The sequence below is a fragment of the Hippocampus guttulatus genome, chromosome 11 (assembly GCF_054856545.1).
Source record: "Hippocampus guttulatus isolate MCC_2025c chromosome 11, RoL_Hgut_1.0, whole genome shotgun sequence".
NCBI classification, from domain to species: Eukaryota; Metazoa; Chordata; class Actinopteri; order Syngnathiformes; family Syngnathidae; genus Hippocampus; species Hippocampus guttulatus.
In genome coordinates this window covers 10,878,356-10,901,610 of record NC_141271.1, presented here as the reverse complement: position 1 = coordinate 10,901,610, position 23,255 = coordinate 10,878,356, and the positions used below count along the sequence as shown (strand labels likewise).

The 23,255-nt window shown below is 40.4% G+C and overlaps 1 protein-coding gene across 5 annotated transcripts in view; it reads right to left on the bottom strand.

Annotated features, from left to right (window-relative positions):
• Positions 1–6,066: 6,066 nt before the first annotated feature.
• epb41l5 (erythrocyte membrane protein band 4.1 like 5) overlaps positions 6,067–23,255 on the bottom strand; it is a 29,160-nt gene continuing 11,971 nt past the window's right edge. The window contains exons 12-26 of one of the 5 annotated variants that reach the window (XM_086123774.1): positions 21,673–21,842; positions 21,045–21,151; positions 20,029–20,047; positions 19,416–19,461; positions 19,205–19,317; positions 14,023–14,183; positions 13,519–13,610; positions 13,239–13,373; positions 12,967–13,034; positions 11,900–12,025; positions 11,266–11,347; positions 10,971–11,054; positions 9,678–9,740; positions 9,375–9,514; positions 6,067–8,020 (exon numbers count right to left, since the gene is read on the bottom strand). In XM_086123774.1, coding sequence (XP_085979900.1) covers positions 7,951–8,020; positions 9,375–9,514; positions 9,678–9,740; positions 10,971–11,054; positions 11,266–11,347; positions 11,900–12,025; positions 12,967–13,034; positions 13,239–13,373; positions 13,519–13,610; positions 14,023–14,183; positions 19,205–19,317; positions 19,416–19,461; positions 20,029–20,047; positions 21,045–21,151; positions 21,673–21,842 — 1,476 coding nt within the window. In that variant the 3' untranslated portion in view covers positions 6,067–7,950. The remainder of the gene's footprint in view (positions 8,021–9,374; positions 9,515–9,677; positions 9,741–10,970; positions 11,055–11,265; positions 11,348–11,899; positions 12,026–12,966; positions 13,035–13,238; positions 13,374–13,518; positions 13,611–14,022; positions 14,184–19,204; positions 19,318–19,415; positions 19,462–20,028; positions 20,048–21,044; positions 21,152–21,672; positions 21,843–23,255) is intronic. The other 4 variants (XM_086123775.1, XM_086123776.1, XM_086123778.1 and 1 more) reach the window with 4 other exon arrangements.

Genomic DNA, 23,255 nt, shown 5'->3' with positions numbered 1-23,255 from the left:
TGAGAGAGGAAAAGAGGCATGGAAATGAGTTGACTTCACACTACTTTATGTCTGAATTGTAAAGCGACATTCAGTTGACCTCCACTGTCACGGAAACATTGAGATGCATGCGGAATTTGTATGGAAGGGGTGTGCGTCTGCGGGTGTGCGTGTTTGCCTTTCTGGGGAATTGAGTCTCCGCGCAAGATGCACTTGCCCGTCAAAATAACGGTTGTTATGGTAACGACGTTTGCGGCGACAGATGTGTTGGTGGTAATCAGGCTAGGACAAAAAAGCACAGGGGACACACGGATATGCTGGAATTGTCAGCGCGTTCGATAAGTGAATAAAACACAATGGGGAAAAAAAGCGTTCGAATGTACACAGCCAGTGAACACATTCATCGAAACAAAAAGGAGGGATTTAATGTCTTAATTGTCCCCCGCCCCAAAATGTTTTGAGCAGCATTGTCATTCTAATGCTTTTGGAGAAAGAGACTTAATTAAAGATAAATGTCATGATATCAACTGAGCGCTCCCCATTGTGATGAATTAAAATTCAGAGCATGACAAAAGCTTCCCACCGTATTAGAGTGCTTTGGGATGTTTACGAGAGATGAGTAAATACCGGCAAAGTCGCAAAGAAGATGGGCTTACAAATGCTGGAAGCGTTTTCTTCGGGTGACACTTTATGATGCAAAAGCCGTATCTGAAAAAATCACCGCAATAAAGCCGTCGGATACTCTGCATTGTTTTTCAAAACACTGTACGGAAGTAATGGGGAACACTACTGCTACAGAAACACTCAACCAACGTGATCTCTGTGCTCCGTGTGTGCGCATGTGTGGCAGGTAAATGTGGAGAATGATTGGCAGCAAGCATTTGTGTGATGTTAATAACAAATAGGAGGGCAACTGCCACTGTGGAGCTGTCTCACACACCGACAGAGACACGACGGCTGTGTGGTGGCACTGAACTCAACACAACTCACTGAACGAAACGCAGCAGTTTGGCAGCAAAAATCTGAGAGCCATTCAAAAAAAGAGGATTCAGAACATTGATTGCCACTCTCAGTACCAGTTTGCGGTCAAACTAAACATAAAACAAAGAGAATGAAACATTTTGTATTTAAAGCAACCGCAGAGCTTAGCCGGAAATACGCAAGCTGAATGCTAATGCTAACACTTAACTCTTGGAGCACCGCTGACGTGAAATGTGATCAATGGAAATCCTAAAGGGAAGCATCTGCGACGTCAATTGCCGTTACCTTCGTTTTTATGGGAATGGGAGGAGAAAAGTCCAACAACCAACAACAACAAAACACTGGCTATCGCCAGTAGATAGCGTGGCGTCTCTTTTGGATGACATCGCCCGGTATCGAAACAATTCTTGATGTTTGTAAATATGGTTGATGGATGACATTTTTGACTGTTTACAACACACACACACACACACACACACACACACACACACACACACACACACACACACACACACACACACACACTACTGAATAGTGCCACTGCTTATAGTGGGCAAATGTTTTGTTTGTCAAATGTAAAATTGTTACACGGGTGAATATTTGCAAAAATATGATTTTGCCATCAAAAGTGCATTTTCCTTGTTATTGGTGGTATTTTAATAGAGGAAAACAGATGCATCACAAAAGTAAAAATTATTAAGCATAAAAGCCGTGTTGGGCATTCAATATATATTTTCATAAAAAGCTTGTTTTCTGCATTTTGGGGGGGGGGGGGTTTAAACGAAGTGATTTGAGTAAATATAACAGATGCTCTTCTGGTGATTACCAACAAACTACAAAGGTTGACTGCAGTCAAGAAGTTAAATAATTGTTTTTTATTTAATATTGTCTAGTAATAAAAAAACATCGAATCAACAATTCGGCAATATCACACCAGAATGTTTGATGTTGTACTTATCAATCTTTTTGAAACAGTTACTGATTCTGTAAGTAAATTCGAATGTTTTCAAATGTCTTATTTTGATGAAACACATCATGATAATCTGTCGCCTTTCATGAAGGATAACAGAAATCTGAGATTACAGACTGTTGAGAGGCAGAAATAATTTGGACAATTTCAAGTTAAACAATGGCTCTGATCTGAGCAATTATTGGATTATTAATATATTTTTAAGTAAATTTGATAATCGATTCATTTTGAAACTTCGAAACTCAATCGGCTTTAGTGGCTGGGATAAGCAACCCACCTTTGAGTTTTGGATGCTTTTGACCCCCCCCCCCCCCACCTAAACAAATTTCAGTGGGCGAAAAAAGTGACCGCCTATGAAGACAAGACAACAATTTCAAACTTCATCTACATTTGTCTTGGTTCTCAAAATGAGTGCGCCTGCTTCTGTCTGTTTCCAAGTGCCAGGTATGTTGGCACACGAGGGAGGGATCATCGGGGTGGCTGTACAAATATATGACAGATGAAATTAGGACTTGCTGCTAAAGATGGACACAATGCCGACATGAAAATTGCCAATTAGCAATCGTGGTTGCCGTGTGTAAATTCTCCTCTGATTAATGAGGCTTTTTATTGAACCTGGCACATCAGCATCTCACCTGGCACCGACACACGCACACGCGAGCATGACGACATACACACTCCGTGCTACAATGCAGCCCTTTAGGGATCAATTACCTCTCACTCACATTTCTATCATCTCAAGGCTTTGATTATGAATGCATCCTCTGACACACGCATGCACGCACAAATACACACGCATGCGTTGGATATATAAACGGCTTTTTTGGGGGGGGGGGGGGGGTTGAGGTCTCTAAAGCTCCTTTTCAAAGCGACTTGTCAGAGAACGTTATCTCCGACAACAGCGAGCCGGACGGCACAATAGCTTTGAAGGTAATGACAATCACAGTTTACCACGACATTTCTGAATCGACGTGATATGAGCTGCTGTAGCGCGACACCAAACAAGAATTGTGGGGCTCTTTTTTTTTTTTTCCTGATTACCCCCCTGGCGGTTATGAAAAGTCTACACACCCATGTTCAAATTCCGTGTTTTGTAATTTAAAAAAAAAAATGCAACATGCCCATTTTTGAGAGACAGCTACAATTTTGAAACCAGCTTGAACAACCTTTTGTTGTTTTCGGAATCAACCAGGGCCTTTGATTAACACAAAATAAAGTTCAGCTGTTTTCGTCGTCTTTTCCTGATATATTTTTCTTTCAAGCAGAAGCCTAAAGATTTGGTGCTCAAACTGACTGTTGCTTCGAACTATTTGTGATTCCTTCCACCCAGTCCGCAGTTCAAGCTGAAAAAAAGACCCATAAAGCATGATGTTGCCACCACCATGTTTCACTGCAGGAATGCTGGGATTTTTTTCCGGTCACGCCAAACATACCTTTTGGAATTATGGCCAAAAAGTTCAAATTTTGTTCCAGAATTTTGCATATGTGGAACGTGTGCTCTGGCCAAATGCGACGAAGTTTGAATTTGACATGCTTTGAAATAATTGCAACATGCCTTATTCTGAATGGGAAAATAATATCAGCAACCATATCAACATTTTACACTTACAAAGTTGCTGTACAAATTAGCAAGTGATATGTGACTAAAGCAAAACAAACACAAATTGGAGCAAAAATTGCATTGGTTAAATACACACACGCTAAAGAGGGTAAAAACAACAATTCTAATTTAAAAGGATGACAGAGATACGTTTGTACTGATCACAATAGGTGTGTCTCATTAAAAAGATGTTCACGCTTCATATAATGTAGGTGAGCAGGAGCGATGATTGTACTAAAATGATTGAGACTAAAAACAGCATCCGTGACAGGAGCAAGGAGACAGTCGCCAGGACGGGACACGCAATGTTTGATTACGCTCAGCGTGATGAACGATGAACTCATTAATGCTGCCGTGGAGAAGCAACGTGCTTGACCCGGGGCACATTGAAGAATTCATTTGTCACCTTTATGTAAACTCATCTCTTCCTCCTCTCGTGCTGATAAATGAAGCAAAGGAAATATTCCAAACAGCTTTCGGCATGATGACGCCTTTATTATTTGATCAGAAGGAGGGTAGGGCGTATTGGGGGCATGCACAAATTTGTCCCCATTATCTACATTTGTGAACCCAGCTTTACTCTGCGGACCAACTTGTAATTAAACTACGTGTTGTCAAAACTTTTAAACAGAGTACTACATGTAAAAATACATTGCTTTTGAAGCATCCGCATAATAACCAACAACAGCGTAGTAGGCATATTCTGCTCATCAAATACCAAGCAGCGTTTTTATTCCTGCAAATGTATATTTAATATTACGATCAACTGGAACATTACGCAGAGTTTGAACGTCAACATTTCACTTAAAGATTGAAAAAATATTTAACAGAACGAGCCGCGCTTCTGTTCATACATTTACATTAACTCATATTTTGGAAGATTTAGTTTAAGTAGTGACGCTCAGCGCTGTCGATTTTTATCTGCTTTAAGCAAATTTGAACTGTGCCATGACGAAGCGAATGAAACAGCCTGACTATGATCGAGACATCAACGCTATCCACGGAAGCTGTGAACATGCCAACGCAATCACGAACTGGCACAAGGTCCTTGTACGGCAATCCATTATTCATTTAAGAGGGTGTGTGTGTGTGTGTGTGTGTCACCAATATGCTGAGGAGAGCAGGCCTGTCTGACTTATTGAGCCACAGTGGGCTGTGGCTCTGCTTAATAATGGCCCCAACTTGCGTGGGGCGATCAGTCAAGTTGCAATCACTTCCGTCCGTACGGGAGGCAACGTGACAGCAGTTCACAAATCACAGCCTCTCTTCTGAGTTTCATCAGCCAGCAAAGTGAAGCACTATCTAAAGCAACACGTCTGTCATTTGTAATGGAATCTCCTGAATCCAACTTTGTGAGCGGCCTATCGACAAGATGTTGCAGAGACAACCCATCTTGAAGGTTGGATACGTTGGCCAGCCGTTTATAGACATGAGCAGAGCTTGAGACTTTTTAGCTCGTTGTCACGGCTGAAATTATCATGCTGACATCACTAAGTTCACTGTTCGCCATGCAGCAACACTACACCCAACGGGTGTTGCTTGGAGATCAAGCTATACGCATCAAGTACCAATGAAACTGGTTAGAAATGTGCACCTGATCAGCGCTTTAACAAAAGAGCTGGACTTTGCTGCCCTCTGGTGGCAAACTGGGTTAATTTAAACCTGTGATGGAATGTTTCTATTTCTACAATGTGCATATTTATTGAAATGTACATCTGCTAGAAAGGGCCTATGTTAACCAGCATATTGATGTTTGTTCAATTGTACCATGTGGTGCCCAGGGGGAGGGGCTAGGGTTGAATTTGGAAGATTTTAGGGAAAAGGCCTCTTTCGTTTGTAAATGCTTGGAAATATTTCACTTTTAATGATATAAAGCACATTCAGTTATCCTGTGCTTGAAACGCCCTATAGAAATAAATCTGCCTTGCATATTTAATGATGCCATGATTGTTTTTTTTAAATACATTTTTAAGTGCAATTTCATAGAGTACTATTTTTCTTCTTAAAAATTACTTGAAAACATTTTTGTTGGGCTTTTGTTGGGGGGCGGCTTGCATTGCATTGCATTTTTCATTCATTTTAATGGCTAAAGTTTATTTGAGATACAAGTGTGGTCACAGAGCGCACTCATATCTTAAGGCACCAATGTATTCTTCGCCCCACCTCTCCCTGACACATACAGTTGTACTGATTCACTGTTTCATGAGACAGGAGTTAACCATTTTAAATCACATTTAACCACTTCCGAAATGTTTCAAGATACTTAGATAAGTAAATATAAATATAAATAAATATAAATAGATAACAAATAGATAAGTAATTACTGCCCTTTAGGAAAGCTTTACTGAACCGTGATCAAGTTCCTAAGAATAGCATCACAGCAGGCATTGTTATTCATTTTGTTTCGTACATTTTTAATGACTTTAATGCTGTTATTGTCCTTTGTGAGCACGCTAACAATACTTCCACGGTCAAATGATAAACGTATCATCCTGCATTAACAGCCAGCTGAATACTTCACACAACTGTGACCTAATCACACGCATGGACATGTATTATGTGAACACTGAACGGTCGCATAAATAACAGCACTGATTGGGACAACAGTCAGCTTCCATTATAAATGACACCATCACAATGATGGGAGGGGTCGTAAATAAAAACCTAAAAAAAAAAAATCACTATTTAAGAATCAATGTGCCATTAATATAGTCCAAAAATATAGAATTAAATCTTCAATTCACAAGTACAATATAACACTTAAGAGATTTGTCACGTAAAACGATCAGCAATGGAGGGGCGGGGCTTCGTGCACATTTTCAGAACAGATCGTTTGAGTTTCCACAAGAGGGCAAAGTGAACAAGACAACATGAACAAGCCAGAGCAAAATATCCACTCCAATTAGACAGGGTTCCCACTCTTCCACTTGCTTTTTATTTCTGGACCTTTGAAGGACTTTTGAGGGCTAATTTAGCAATTTTTTAAAGGACTTTTTCTCCATTCAGCAGGGGATTCATGGTGGATTTAATGAACAGAAAGCCACATATCACTGAGCTGGTGTTCAAATCATTGTTGCCAAAGGAAGGGCGCATCTTTATTTTTAGGGGCAATCAGCTAACCTTTTATTTGACATACTGTATGTAAAATTGGCCCGAAATGACCCGAAGTGATCACGTGATCATCATCGGAACTGATCGGAGATGGCGGGAGAAGCAGTGCGGGAACCTGGAAGGCATGTAGCCCAACAGCGGGGTTTGAGGGGAAGGGCGCCAGGTGCATTTTCCGACAAAACTATTCATTGGAAGGGTGGGGGAAATGACATACACAAATTAAATGAACACCACAGGTTACTTTTTAAGGATTTTAGAAGCTTTCTCTGAAAATTAAGGACAATTAATAACATAATTTTACAACTTTTTAAATGGATTTTTGTTAGCTTCAAGGACCCGTGGGAACCCTGTTTAACAAAGCAAGAAAAACTGAGCAGTCTTTTGAAAATTATTATTTTTGGTGAAATGTAGAACAGTTTCAAATTGAGACACTAATATAGCACTATTTTTTTCCCCAACTACATTTTCACGCATATCTGCAATTTGCTCTGTGAAACTCCAACATGTCCTTCGGAGAGCAGGGTTGACATTTTACAGCTCAACGCGACTGACAAATTACATTCCTCAATTAAGAAAAATAAAATTAAGAATTAATTGACAACAAAAAATGGAAATCCAAGGGGAAATCATGGACAGTATCACATTCAGTCAAAACAATAAAACCTCACATTATTGGGTTGGTTGGGTTCATCATTCAGGGTCAAACGAGAGCGCAATGTTGATACCACGATGTACAAACAGTGTGATAAAGCATATTAAAAACCAAAATCAAAAAAAGTTATTTAAAAAAATAAAAAATTCTGTAAGCATGATCCTCATCCATGCCCGTGTCAAATGCTCCAGTAGCGCAAAAGTAATCCAGTGACACTTGAGAAAAAAAAAAAATCCAAATGGCAGCTCAAGGAATGTATAGAATCCTATTTTCAGATATCAAAAAGTCCAGTTGTTCTCGCTTCAAATAACATGCTGATTGTCTTTCTTCCATTTACAGTCCAACGTATACTCCAACAGTCAGTGCAACTTCAGTCCAGTGGAATGCATTACGTGAAAATAAAGATGTCGCACAAAAAAAAAAAAAAAGAAAAGAAAAAAAGTCAGACCGTTTGATGCTTGTCGGATCAAAATGGATGGAACCAACCGTTACTCGGATGATGGACCACAGTGGGGGGGTTTTTAACTCAAACTAAGCCTTATGTGCGGTTATGATGAAAACACTTTTTCTCCTAATCCAGTCTGATAGTTTGTTAATGTGAGTGTGTTGTTACTTGAAACTGCATGCTGTGTTGCTGGCCAAGCTCCTTTGTGGCTGTTAGAGCTCAGTGGTCAAGAGACCTCTGGGTGTGACTCCATCCTCCGAGGCTGCCTGCTGACCCATAATGCTGCAAGGGGAACAAAATATATATATTTTTTTTACTCAAAGATACACATTCAAGGCATTCATCCCTCAAAACTAAAAGGGATCAATTACTTGATGAATTGGTAAAAAAACAAATACTAATTGATGAGTTGGGCAGTGGCCTGGTTGATTTATTTTTTTACGTTGCCGCTCAAGTAGGGTGGGAGTGGGGGTGAAATGAAGGTGCTGTGGGCAAGGAGAGCCACAGTTGCAAATGCACTTTAAGGGGAAAACAAATTGTCAAACACACAAATAGAAAAACAGAACACTCACAAGGAGTAGCTGTTGGCCAGAATTCACTCACAGACTAGTCTTCTCCAGCTTCTGATGTCACTCACTAGGCTATGCCACTTAAAGGCAGGCATCCAACACACTAATACTAAAGTAATTACACCTCATACCACCAATTGATTCATTTTTAGTATGTTTATCATGTTTTCATTTATCAAAGTGCAACCTTTCCCTTCCCATCCCCATTTTTTAACACTCAAGCAATGAATTAATCTGTATTATGATGAACAATATCAGATTTATTACACATAAATGTTCAGTTTCTCATTTAAATTTTTTTTTTAAAAAAGCAGACATATACATATCCGCGTATGCGCATCTATAGATATCAAGCCTACTAGACAACTAGAACAAAGCAAAAGGGTTTCTCCACCACCACTCCAACCCCCAAATTGCAGCCTTTGCAACTACAAAATCGCATTCTACAACACTGCAATGTGGATTTGATTTGGATTCTTTGTTCGGCCTTAGTTACAGGCTTGTATATGAAACAAATTAAAGCTAAAGTACTTCTAAATTTGAGTTGCACTGTGAGGACTTAACCGTTGGGAAACATTTTTTAATCAGTCAGTCAAACTGGGAGTGTGAGAAATAATTTGGATGTTATGGACATAAAAAAAGTGAATAAAAAAATTCAAATGAAAAATGTTCAGTTATAGTAATATAATATGTTATATTTGGGATTTAATTTAATGTAATTATTCAAAACCTTTTTTAAAGCTACAAATGGTTGTAAATCGTTGATAAATTGCAAATTTGAGGTGCATTTACCAATTTTCTCCATTTGTTGCAACATTTTTTACCTGGATGATTTGAATTGTTGGAAAATTGTAAATTTTGAATGAATCTTTTGAGTTTTGGAATGCTTTGAAATGGTCGAGAAATGTTAAATGATAGCACTGCTATTTTGCTATCATAGCAGAAGTCGTCTCATGTGAATGAAATTCCAGCTCCGTCAACAGGGGGCAGCAACGGATCAAAAAGCGCCCTTAAAAAAATAGCTCAGCAAATATTGTTTGTGTCGATCTGAAAAGACTTGACTTTACCTCACTGAGTTGCTGTGAAATGTGTGAGCGGCGTAAGGGAGGGCTGAGGTGAGAGCGGCACCCCCATCCGCGGGGGGAAAAGTGTCGACCTTAGTAGGGGGCTCAAGGTCGAGCAGGCCGTTAGTAAAGATACCAGGAGGCTGCATTAGAAGGGGATCGTGGGGTGGGGGAAGGGAGAAGGAAGGCGGTCAGCATCTAACAAGTCATCCAACAAGTCAAAGCGTTCTAAAAGACAATTTGGACAAACAAGAAGCGCACCTAATTGGCAGACAGGAGAAAAAAAGAAAAATTATGTTTGCTCACAGCAGCTGTAGGAATGATCCAGCGAGGGGTGATAGAAGCTTTTGGTGACTGCACAGGTGGCAACTGGAAAACAACAACAACAAACTCTTTCTCCGTTTAGGAACAAATATCAAATGCTGGATTGATATTCTGTAAACACGCACAAAGATTTGATGAGGTGTGACTACAATTGCATTGCCGTCAGGACAGTCCAAGCATGAGGAAGAAGAGTCTGGCTACATAGTTAGCATGGGAAATGAACGTCACCCCCTTCAGAGTTGAACCAACAAGCCTCGGAGTGAAGAAAGTTTCAGGAGAAAAGGGTTCATCGTTTCCGGCTGGAAATCTACTGCTTCATAAAAGATCTTTGGGGGGGTTCCTGCTAACATCTGATAATCAGTCCAGTATTTCATATTCAGTACTTTATGTATTTTTATGCCTCAAGGGCGGCACAGTGAGCTGGCGGACAGCATATTTGCCTCACGGTTTCACGTTGGAATCTTATTTGCGACCTTCCGTAGCTGCATTTTCTTCAGCTGCACCTTTCCACACTCCAAAAACATACACACTAGGTTCAAAAGACAACATTTTCCTCATTTACTCCGAGGAGTCAATGTGAATCCTTGTTCATCCATATGTGCCCTGCGATTGTCTGGGCGTACCCTGCATTTCATCCGTCACCTTGGTCCCGAATTAGGAGACATATTATGCAAAACAGATGGATGGAGGTTCATCATGAATTTGTCCACATCTAATTGGAATTCATAACCTATTACAATTTCTTGATATGGTACATAAATAGTGGATGCTATATTTCAAGAGCATACATAATCTAATCCAGATATTCATTTAGGACTTCCAAGCAACCTCTGATCTAAGCATTTCTTTATGCAACTGTTTTGTGGGAGGATCAGAAAGAATTTCAACACAGGATATTATTTTCCTCCTCTTATCCTTTTGCTCTTCCAATAATTCACAGAAGTGAGTCCTTGGAGAAGGTCTCCCCTGGACTGCTGTTGGAGATCCCTCGAGGTGGCATGTTAAAGCCAGTCCTATGAAACTATGATCCAATGATAGCATCAGAGGCCTAGATATGAGTTCAAAAGAACATCACACACAGAAAAGTTGTTTGAAGATAAGGTCCAGATGTCCTTTTAGTTAAGGGGGAGCCCAGTGGTTAGTGCTCATCTGGCCTTAAATGCGTTTCGCCCTTCCTGTGTGCAGTTTGCAACTTCTCTGTACTTGCATGGGAACTGTGGCCTTCTCCCATAAGCACATACATCAATTATCACAGTAATAAAAAAAAAATCTTACAGTAGGGATTGGGTCAGTGAAGTCAATCAAATTATCAGGCAGAGGTGAGGTCGTGTTTGGAACATCAACTTCCTCTCCCTTAACCTGTAATGTAACATGAAGACACTTAAATCAGACAAAAGCTGCACTAGGCCGATGAGAAGACACACACACACACACACGCGCGCACACACACACACACACACACACACACACACACACACACACACGAGACTTGTACAAATGACTGAATTCCACATAACGCTGCGCTCTCATGGGGCAGGGGACAGTCTCGAAAAGCCGATGGATGAATTACCTTGAGTGTGGTGCCTTCAACAACGGGATCTGAGGACAACTTGAGTGGAAGAGGGTTTAAATCTTCAGCTAACCTCTCAGCGCTGATGAAAAGGAGAAATGAAAAATGCAATGAGAAAACATCCTTGGGGTAAAATGTCTTTTTGCCTTGATATTTTCACGAACCATTGTGAAGGCTCGTCTTTAACACGCACGCACGCGCGCGCACACACACACACACACACACACACACACACACACACACACACACACACACACACACACACACACAACACTAAGTATTTTTCCACTAGACAAACATTAGGAAGACTATCTGAGCATTTTCTACATCAGTGGGCCTGCAGACATATCAGCCTTGTGAATTGTCCACTCAAGCTACACCATGTCTGTCTGTAGTGTCAACCGACTGTAAAGTCTCTGGAGCAAGGATGCCCACAGTATCCAGGCAGAACTCTGCTCATGTGACTTAACACACCCAATCAGACAGATGGACACAGATGTCTGCAAAACTTGAGAGTGGCCTGCTGGCCTGTAACTGCCTAGTTTTTTTTCCCCAAAAAAACATTTTTCACAGATTATTTTAAGGAGGCTAATCAACCTCTTCTGTACTTCACCTGTCAAAGACGGACACTAACCTGGTGCCTGCTGATGACACCATCGAAGAAGACTTGAGCAGCTCCCATGAGTCTTGAATGTCAGGGCGACTGCTAACAGACAGAGATGAGTTACTACTGCCCATTCGGCTGGTGCGTGACTTCAACCTGGCAACAGATGGGACACATTAGATACCCTCCTCTTTGTTTCTGGCACAACATTAGAGATATATGACTGAGTTGAATAAAGCTGTCTTCAAGCGAGGTTGGGTTACAGTTATACAACTTTACCAATTCTGAAAACGTGACCGTGAGCATGTCATTCTGGACTTGCAGTTAATTTACACAATCATCTCACGTTAAGTTTCTCTGCCCATGACAAGAGAGTGTTAACTGGAACCCGGCACATAATTGACTGCTTGGTGAAGTTCTCGACGATGAGATGGGATGTATTTGTGTTTCATGACGTGCCCATTCATAAGTAAATACACTTTCCAAATCCTCAGCGGACGTTCAAGTAGCAACCCTCAGGGTCAGCTTCGGTTATCAAAGTAATACAAGTCTGACTTGCCATTCGCCGAGCAGTACAAGGAACGGTGCATAGAGTCACTCACTGGCATGAAAGGCCCCTTAAAACGGCCTTATTTCAATGAGCCCAAATCTGAGTGAGTAACGTTTTCCATAACTGTTTAGTGATGACGATATCTGGGAATTGTTTTAACTTGTGAAAACAGTTGCATAATATGTGTCCGTTACAACTGAAAGAAAAAGAAATGTTACACAATAACTTATTTTCATGCTCTGAAAACATTTGCGATTTGAGCCTTGTTGAGACGGATAAAAATAACTGGTAATGCAGTGTTTGAAATGCAAATGATCCTCATACATATTCAAAGCGTAAATGAAAAGAATATCGGATTTGGCTAAGATAATGCATTGTCCATTGGTATGGATATGGAGAGATTAAGATGCACGATGCGGGAGAGATTATTTGGAGGTAATCAAGCATTCTCCAATGTAAGTAAGCAAGCTAATGACAAAATACACTGTCTGAAAACAGCTCACAAAAAAAAAAAAAAGAGTTACAGTTCAATCAAAGCCTTTCACACCTGAAGGAGGTTTCCTGCAGATTGCAGTTCTTATCTCCCATCATTGTGACATGTTCCTCCAAACCAACCTATGAAACAGACAGAAAACAAATGAAAAGAAAAAAAGAAAGAACAGTATATGTGCCCTGTGACTGGCCGACGACCTGTCCAGGGAATACTGTACTTGTCCTGAAATTAATATTGATTAGGCTTAAGCGGACAATCCCTCGAGAAAACGGATGATATGGCTGGATTTCTCTCCCAGTGACTTTCTCTCCCTATTTCTTTTTCACCTTGAGCGTTGCGGCCTCAGCTTGCGCTTTGAGGATGTTACTCTTCAGGTCGCCTGGAGTTCGCAGTGGTGTGACAACAGGACTACTTCCTGCACTGTTCAGACAGCATTTCTCTCTGAGCTTCACAATGTCCTCCTTTGGATGTCGGTTGGGTAGAAGGAAAAAGAAAGCGAAAGAGAGAGAAACAAATAGAGAAAAACAGAGATAATCATTGACTTCAATTAATTTTCTGCTTTCTGTGCTTAAGATAACGGAACTACTTCCAAGAATCATCACCCACCTGATTATTCATGACCATATTGATGTTGACATTATTCCTGGTCAAACGCGGACTGCTCTCCAACTCCAGCTGCTTGAGACGTGCTGCTGTTTCTTCATGGGTGGATAACCAACATTAAATTGTATAGCCAACTGCTATGCACTCAAATGAAACAATACTGAAAAGTATGAACCGGAAATAATTCGTATCCACATGGTTGACCTAGGAAGTGACATTATCTCACCCACGGCCAACCCTGTAGCCTTCAGCCATGTCTCCATAAAGCTGAACAGTGCAGATGAGGTCATCACATTATGGTATGTAAACTCAAGTCTAGTGTCAGCAATGGGAACGTCTCACCAGCACAATATATTTATGACGCTTAATCATTTCTCATTTAGATGGTCTAATACAGTGAATCCAATACAATCCATTGAAATTTGCATGCTTTGTATGCCATACAAACAGGTAATTATTATTATTATTTTTTTAACAGTATGTTTGCTTGTTTCTGCATTGACTGACCGGTGAGGCTGAGTAATTCTTCGCCAGTGGCACCAGAAGGGGAATAGACCATACTTGGACCCGCGTCCTCAACAGCCTTTGCAGTGGGAGCGGCGGGAGGTGCAGGAGTCCTGAGGACATCATCAATGCACATCTCGATCAGGTCATCAGCCAGGGGCAAACTACAGACAAAGCAAATGGGAGGAGGGAGAAATAGTCCGAATGAAACATGGAGCCCTTTGAAAGCACAAAACGTGCAATAAATTGGTACTTGTTAACTTAAATACAGCCAAAAGCAAAATCGTGATTCAGGTTTCATACAACTTACCAGCGATATCCGCAAAAAAATGAATAAAAAATGCAAACAAATTCATGGTGTGTTATAACTTAAAATGTTTTTTAAAAAAGCAGAAAGAATCAAATACATGGTGACATGTGGTCATGACATGTCAAAGAGAAACAGTTTTTATTCTCTTTAAATCATATGCATGTTATTCAGAAGGATAAACACCTCTGGTCATAGTTGTAAGTATTCACTTTTAACTCGGCAACAATACAGATAAAATCAATTTTACAATCAGTTGTATTAGTGTGTTTCAAGAGAAAATCAACATTCACAACAACTACAACAGCAGCAACTTTAAATAAACTGGAGATTAAAGAATACAATCACATTTAGAAGTTTTGCAAATAAATTATGCTAGTTAAATTTTCTTCTTGAAGTCTGCTAGGACGGCAACGACCTTCTGTCATAAGGTAGGTGTAAATGGACTATATTTAAATACAGTAATCAGGTTGGGGATATGATTATGCATCTAAATTACATGGTTAATTGAATGAGGGTTTAAGTTTAAAAAAAAAGTGCAGGTAAAAAAAAAGTCTTCAAACATTTTGGTAGTCAGCTCATAGCGGGACTAAAAGAGACTTCAGATACCACAAGGAACATATTAATTAAATGGGTATCTGGATACAAGTACATCCTTTTTGGTGAAGAACATCACATTTTGTGACCTATGTGCTTAGTACATTCTCAACTTGAACCTGTATTGTTGTTCACCAAGGTGACAGATTGACACTGATACCAGATCAGTTGAGCGATCATGGAAAAACTAACACAGGAAAAACCTGACTATGTATTTCTTTTCATCACCTAGGTGAAGGAAAAGACAAGATGCCGCAAGTGGATTAGACTAGAAACACCCAATCTGTTTAATTCAGTGATCAATTTATCCACTTCATAAAATCAGTCATGCCACTATGGTATTTGTTAATCGTGCAAAGCATGCCGATATATGTAAGCAACTAAGACGGTAACATTTCAGTAAGCGGCAACGTTTCATCTTTCAGAAGCCTCCGAAATCCAAAACATTTGATTTCACAAATTCATCTGAGGAAGGCTTGTAAAAATGTTTTGAAGAAGGCACAGACCATATGCAAAAAAAGAAAAATCTCACTTCAAATCACAAAGGTGATTGGAAAAGTCAGATATGTCAGTCACACATCGTTTTGAGAAAAACCAAACAAACAAACAAGTAAACACATTCTTTGCATCAAGAAAGCCCTACAGAAAGGGTGCAGACGTACCAGACAAGACATACTGTATTCAGGAAATTACAAACCTGTTTTGTTGTTCACCAAGGTGACAAGCTAGTTTCGAAGCTGTCACAGTATTTTTAAAAGACACAACTTACATTATGATCACATAACCACACCTACGGACAATTTAGACAATTTGGGGTGGAATGGGAGGACGTTCGAGTATGTGGCAAAAAAAAACATCTAAGCACTTTGAGGATACTGTTCTGCAAACTCTACAGAGGAAGGCCAGAGTCATGATTTAAATCCTGAACTTCAGAGCTGTGAAGCAAGCTACCATGACGCCCAGGCTAAAGCCGTTGCAGGCAAAATCATGGAGTTCATAAATCTCTCAATTATTTCATTTGTAATTCATCTGAATGTCTCCTAATGTTAAAGGTCCCATGCAGTCAAAATCCAATTGCTACCAACCACCTTTTAATCCATAACATGGCTCAAAATAAGTCTGTCTGTGAGATGGTTTAAATTGGGCATCAATACTGTTTGTCAATTACATGCAATAGCCGATCAAAAAGGCAAGAGGAATGGAAAATGAGCAGATCAGAATTTGGTGATGTCGTGACCTCAGTACGCTACTCATTATTCAAGTAAACACGCATCCAACAGATATTTGTGTCACGCTGCGTCATGACAGCCAATTGGCATTGAAAAAATACAGTGTATGATGCCCTGCGGTTAAAAGATGGTTGTTGTTTGCAGGCACGAGGCACATGGAGCCTTTAGATACAGTAACTCCTGCTCCAAAGACCGTGACCATACGAAAAAAAGAGCAGGCCTGGAGAGTGGTCAGCGAGATAGTTACATATCCGGTAAGTACTTGTCTCCAGCTCTTGTTTCTATTTTAATGTGAACCAACCCAGTCAAAGCTTTAGCCTCCGATTATTCACACACTCACGCCGTCATAACACTTGAGAAATATAGCGTACCACAAATCAGAGCAAAGCTGTTTTCCACATTCAAATGAAGGAGAAGATGGAGCCAATCACAACAAAACTTAATTAAATATCAAACATTAATGAGAAATCCAGCTGTCTCATCTGCCAGGCGTTTTGGACCAATTAGAATACTGGTAGCTTTCAAAAGGGTATCCTTGGCAATTCAAATCCAAATTAACCTCCAAATCCAGTAAAGGACATCAACGGTTGGGGTGGAGGGGGGGGGGGGGGGGGTGGGGAGACGACAACAACAACAACAACATGAGACCTTTAACATAGTGAAAGTAGATATAGGCGTGTAATGTTTTAGTCTGTTGTGCACTTTTGAAATTTGGGGCTTATGGAAAGCGTGAAGAAAAATGTCTGAATATATGAACTGATTCTGAGTATTCAGAATGAGACTTCAAAATGAATACAAAAATATGAACTCAGTCAGGAGTAAGGCAGCCGGTGCACCTCTAGCTGAGGAAACAACAGTCAAATGAGGTATGAGATATGATTGCCACTTTAGGGAGTTTACCACATTAAAAAAAAGACAACAACAAAAAACCTCAAACGCTATGTGAAATGTTTCCATTTCTAACTTCGAGGCATACATGCAATCATGGGCGTGAGGCACATTCTCTGCCGCATTATTTATGTCTAAATCACTGCTGAGGCATGAGCGCGCCGTCCAATTCATGCCACGGTGAGATGACTGTCTGCTGCTCAGTTCTGCCAGGCTCCTTGTTAGGAGCTTTGATGAGATATGAACGAGTAGGATGCAGGGGAGAGGACACCTGAGGAGATTGAGGTGGGAGGTGGGTGACAAGGATAAATGGGAGGGGGCACACAGGAAGGGAATAATGAGAGGTGAGGTAATGGCGTGTAGATGGATTTAACAATGGACAGGAAGCAATAGAAAACAATGAAAATGGGATAAAGGAGAAGGAAATCATATGTCATGTGTGTCAGCGTTGCATATAACTCATCCAAAGAGAGCGACAGCCGGTTAATAGGAAGCAGCAGATTCCTTGAATGGAAAATATTCTCTGAAGCGTCATCGCATATCGTGATATGCACACTGTAGTTATCCATTGACTATGTGGCAGTGGCTGTTTCTAGTCACTTAATTGATGGCAAGAGAAAAAGACTCCCATGAAGCACCAAGAGTCACCTGCAGTTAATGGGTTACCATTACATGCTAATCAAAAGAATACAAGCAGCAAATCAAAAGAGACAATTCCACCTTTAGAGAGACATTTTTCAAAGGTAAAAAAAAAAAAATCATTAAAAGCCCCCACGCAATGCAGCTACTAATTGATTATAATGAGAGTCGCAGCCACGACAAAAAAGAAGAAGCTCAATATGCCATCATACCTACCTGACCTTCCAACAGGCCTTTCCTCAGTACATGTAAATACTGGAACACACAAGGGAACACATGCATTTGCTTGCTTTCGGAAATACCAGCTTCACAGATCACAAAAATGCAGACGACACTTGACGCTGCAGGTCCAAGTACACAATTTGATATCCATGTACATGTCAAGTATGGCTGTGCATCTCTCCAATCAAAGATGATTCGATCTGTACTGTATCTCCCTACATGGGGTGTGATACGATTCAATGATGGTACGATTTTTAAGTGGAACAATACAATTCGATTAGATAGGTTCCAGCTCAAGAGGACATGATGCAATGAGTTTCTTATTGACCTTGTCAGTAGTCTCAATGTGGCATTTCCTACAAAGACTGTCAACCAGTTTCAGGGTGCACCCCGCATACTCCCCAAAGTCAGCCGGGATAGTTTCAGATCACTCAATATGAATCTCGGTATATTTTAAAATGAAGATGCCCATTGGGTTGGCAGACGCCCGACACGTCTTAGATTTGTATCTGAATTGGGAAACTTAAAGGGGAAGTCAACCCAAATGTTTTTTTTACAGTAAGAAGTTATATGCAAGCCTACTACTCTAAAATCGACATTCCGATTAATATTGTATATGTGGAATGTGAGCAAAGCAGTAAAATCCACCTGTTTTTGTCCATCTCAGGGGGTGGCCCTTTTGCCACTTGCCGTCCACTGAAAATGACATCACAGTTGCTCAGGCCTCAGGTAACAACCAATCATTGCTCGGCTTCAGAAAACAAGTGACTGGTCATTACCTGAGGGAGCCCTGAGCAACTGTGATGTCATTTTCAGTTGCAAGAAAGTGTCAAAATGGCCACCCTCTAAGATGGCGAAAAATGGCTGGATTTTCCTGCGTAACTCATTTTCCGCAAATGAAATATTAATCACAACGTTTAGACTATCAGGGCTGCATTGAACATTAGTGTAAAGAACATTTTGGGTTCACCTTTAAACAAGCAGTGCAAATACAGTCTAATACAAACAATAACGGCATGCAAGAAGATCTGCATGGTCCTACTGTCTTGCTCTCCAGATCACAGAAGTGACTTGCAGCATGGAGAGTACACAGCATACCAACACCCTGCGGCCCTTCACCTGCCCAATCACTGCTTTGGCACATGCACACTGTTCACCTGTTTTTTATTCGTTAAAATAAATAAAGACAGACAAGCAGAAACTTTCTGCCTCTCTTGTTGTGTCTTTCGGCCCTAGAAGGTACGGCCCTTGGACAGGTTCACTCAAGCCAGCTTTGCAACAACAAAAAAAAAAGAGAACCCACCTTCTCTTTTCCCCTCCAGGACTTCTGGGAAGAGGCTCTATCTCCAACGGACCACAAACAGAAGCAGGCGCAACGGTCACAACCGGTGCACCCGACCAGGCGCCTCGACTGACCTAATGAGGTAGTGCAACAAAAACATATTTTCAAAAGTGCTGGTTTGATTTTGCATGAACAATCGAGTGATTTGAAAAAGTGAAGTTGTGACCCTCACATGCTTGTCTTTGCTGGAGTTGACTCCATTGCCCGATGAAAGAACCCTGAGCAAAGAGACACATTTACATTCCAATCTACATCAATAATTCAGCCAACCCTTGAGATCCACCTCCAATATTTACAACCTCTTCAACCACTAAAGAACTTCAAAGATATCATGAGGATCATTTCAAGGCAAGCTGACGAGATGGCTATATTAGCGCACATGAACTACAATCCTAAACCTAACTATATTTAGCATTTACATACTACAGTGGCCAATTAGATCACAAACTGTTGCAGTGTGGAGTTATCAAAACCCAATAACTCTAATGACATTTAAGTCACAAGAACTCTGACTCAACAAGTAATTAAATAGCTTATGTAGGTGACATCATGTCTTCAGCCCACATGTAAATTCTGAAACAAAAATGTGACTTGAGTTATAATCAGGCCTGACAATGTGACTCAATGTGAGTCACTACTCTGAGTAACTGATGGCAAAATGTATCTATTTTGACACATTTATGCTTTTCCCACTGAAAGTTACACAAATTAGCACATTATAATTATAACAGCTATTTCTTCAATTTTGGTCACAATCACAATGTTTAAAAAGATAGAGCACTCACTCCTGAGGGTGGAAGGGTCCTGCAAAACAAAAAGAAAAGATTGTAAACCTTGTGTCCAGGTTAAGTCTGAAAGTGATGCAGGGTAACGGAAAACAAGAAAAACAAGATTTTTTTTTCTTAAAGGGCAAGTCAACCCCAACATTTTTTAACAGTAATATGTCCTATACGCCCCCCACTAATCTAAATATGGCATTCTGATTAATATCGAGTTAAGCAGCAAAATACATCAATTTCTCGCCATCTCGGGAAGTCCCACTTTCTGTCAACTGAAATAGACGTCACAGTTGCTTAGGGCTCAGGTAACGACCAATAGAGCTGCATAGAACTTATTATTGTCAAGAACATTGGGGGGGTTAACTTCCCCTTTCAATCCACACAGGATAAAAATGATAAATAAATTTAAACAAATGTGCATTAATGTTTGGTTAAAATGTCCTACCTCAATCAGACACTTTTCAAAGCAGTTAACAATCAATTCATCTAAATCAATTTGGTTCCTGGCTGCGGCTGTCTTTCAAGCAATCTACTCATGTTTAAGGGATTAAAGTCAGAGTTTTGGGAACGACACTTGTTTGAATTGATTATCTTGGAATCTGTGACATAGTAGTGACTTCTAATGACTTTCCCCGCCGGTATAAATCCACAATTCACCTCTTTAGGTGATGTAGGCGAAAGAATGAGACTGAATGTATAATTCAGAAATCCTGAATCGTAAATTAAAGCTGAAGCATGCAATCTTTTTTTCAAAAATACCTCAAGATGCCAACTGTACAGTCATTCCATCTTAGAAAAAACAGCAGTTGAAATACTGTCAATCATTAACAGTCCCATGTTGACATTTCTACCCACGATGAGGACATGTTAACTTCTAACTACTTCTGCGCTTATAAAGTTGACCGTGTTTCAGTGCAATTGAGTCTTGCTCAGTTAAGTGTGGGTAGACGCTTGTTGTGTTCACTGGTCTACAAATTTGTTTTAGTCCGTAACACAACACAGCACTTGATTGTGGCACTCACCTCTGTTGTGCATTGTTCTTCTAGAGTAGCGTCGACTAGGCCGCCTCTCAAAGGAGGCTGAGCGGCGGGCTTTATTGGACTTTGTTGTCTGGTACTCTGTGTTTCCACTGGTCACAGAAAAAAACACATTTTAACTTAACAGAGCAGAAAAGTGCAACTGTCCACTTAGACTCAATCGTCAAACTAAAACAAGAATACAGTTTTCTGAAAACAGTTCATTGTCATACATACACAAATGACCCCGGTTGAACTCTGAAAGCATTTGAGCGATAACTGTCTAGTACCAACAAACCCGTCAACCCCCCCACTAAAGCAAACATGACTGCCAGTGTTTATCTAACTGGGTAATATTTAAACACACACACACACACTCGCACGCACGCACGCACACACACACGCACCCAGTACAGTGCCAGTAAGATGACACTGTTCGTTGTCAACCGTCTCTACCAATGTGAGCATTTCGAATTTTTTTTTTAATGGCATACAAATAAATCAAGGTTGATTGTTCAAACAGCAACAGTTCAGTGGTCTTTTGGTAGTGTGAATTGGAAATGGCAATTTACAGGCACTGAACTTGCAAGTCTGTTTTGGAAAAAACCATGGAAACTTGTGCACAGCGTGTTACCTGTATCTGAAGCGTGATCCCATGCGGATGAAGCCAGAGCGTGCAGAATTCTTTTGTACTGGCCCCCTCAGCCGGAAGAAGGCATGATGTTCCACAGCACACTTCCAGAGGTGCTTACAGGCCTTCGGGTGCTCCATTCTGAAGACAAAGGTGTGCTCCTGCTCTTTGCCCTAAAGAGGATGGATTACATTTCAGTGGTAACGAAGATGAAGATTATCAGCACCAACAACCAAATGGGCCATGCTATTGGATTTACCCTGCACATTCAAGTGCCAAATCTTGCATTTTTTTGACTGTATGTTTCTAGTAACATATAGTCATCGTCTCTGTTTACACAAAATGAACAAGTGAAAAAGAAATCCCCATCCAGATTCCCAAATTGCAAGTAAACAACTCTCCAAAAGGAAGGCAGGTAGTGGCAACATGGACGTAAACAATAACATACATAAAACATTACATAGCATTTAGTTTGCTAACTGCATTGATTTAAATGAGGATAACTAACCGTAACATTACTCCACTGTAGTAGCGTCAATAATTATCTTACTTAATGATGTGCACAACATATGTGTCGCTTATTTGCTTCAACATTAGCAATTGACGTCATAAAGCTTTTCAGGAAATAGGTACTCTCCAACTCAGCCGAGTCATCGTGCACTCTGTATTGAGTTGCCTATTTACTGTTTGACTGATAAAAGAGGCCATGCATTCATTACTCAACCTTATCAGCACTTCATTGACTTCTGGGTCAAATTGCACACTTTACTTTCGGAAGAAGCCATTCGCTTTGTTCAGCACAAGACATCAGACATGATTACAGTTGCATTCTCTGGTGTGAAGGAGGTCTTTGTTAAAGAATTCAAAGAATTATACCAAGAAATAAACATCTACCTGCAGATAACCCAGACACAGTAGTTATATGTTATACAATAAGACATGACCAGTGTTGCAGAGATGATGGCACGATTTACTCTGTATACTCAAGTATAAATTCACATCTCCAGAGACAATTGCCAGCCAGCCTTTACACTTATGAGTGTCACCGCAGAAGTTATAATACTGTGTGTCATATGTGTGATGATGAAGTATCAAAGCTTAATACATGAACTGACCAGTAAATGATACATTATTTAACTGTCAGGAGGGAGCCGAGCAAGAAGGGCAGAGCTGTGTGTACAGTGTATGTGTGTGTGGTGGTGGGGAGCGTGGATAATGCATACCAGAAATACCAGAGAGGAGGCTTCTTTATTAACCTCCCACACGGACCTCCAAGATGGACATAAGCAAGCTCTGCTGCTCCCACATATACACTTGCCTCTGGGCAACCCAACAAGTCCACTTTCATTTTTATTTTGGGACAGGGGGCCAAAGGAACACTATATTATTATTCTTTTATTAGGAAACAAAGCTCTGTATTTTTCCTGTGAAGCAACTGCCAACAGATTTATGTGCTTTTAAAGAGCAATGTCGAGTTGAGGAAAAATATTAGCCACCGATAAGATGTAAAAAGTATTATTCCACATGGCCCTGAATATGAAACGACCAAGTGTTGACAGTAGAACGATTATAATTTGGTGCAGTAT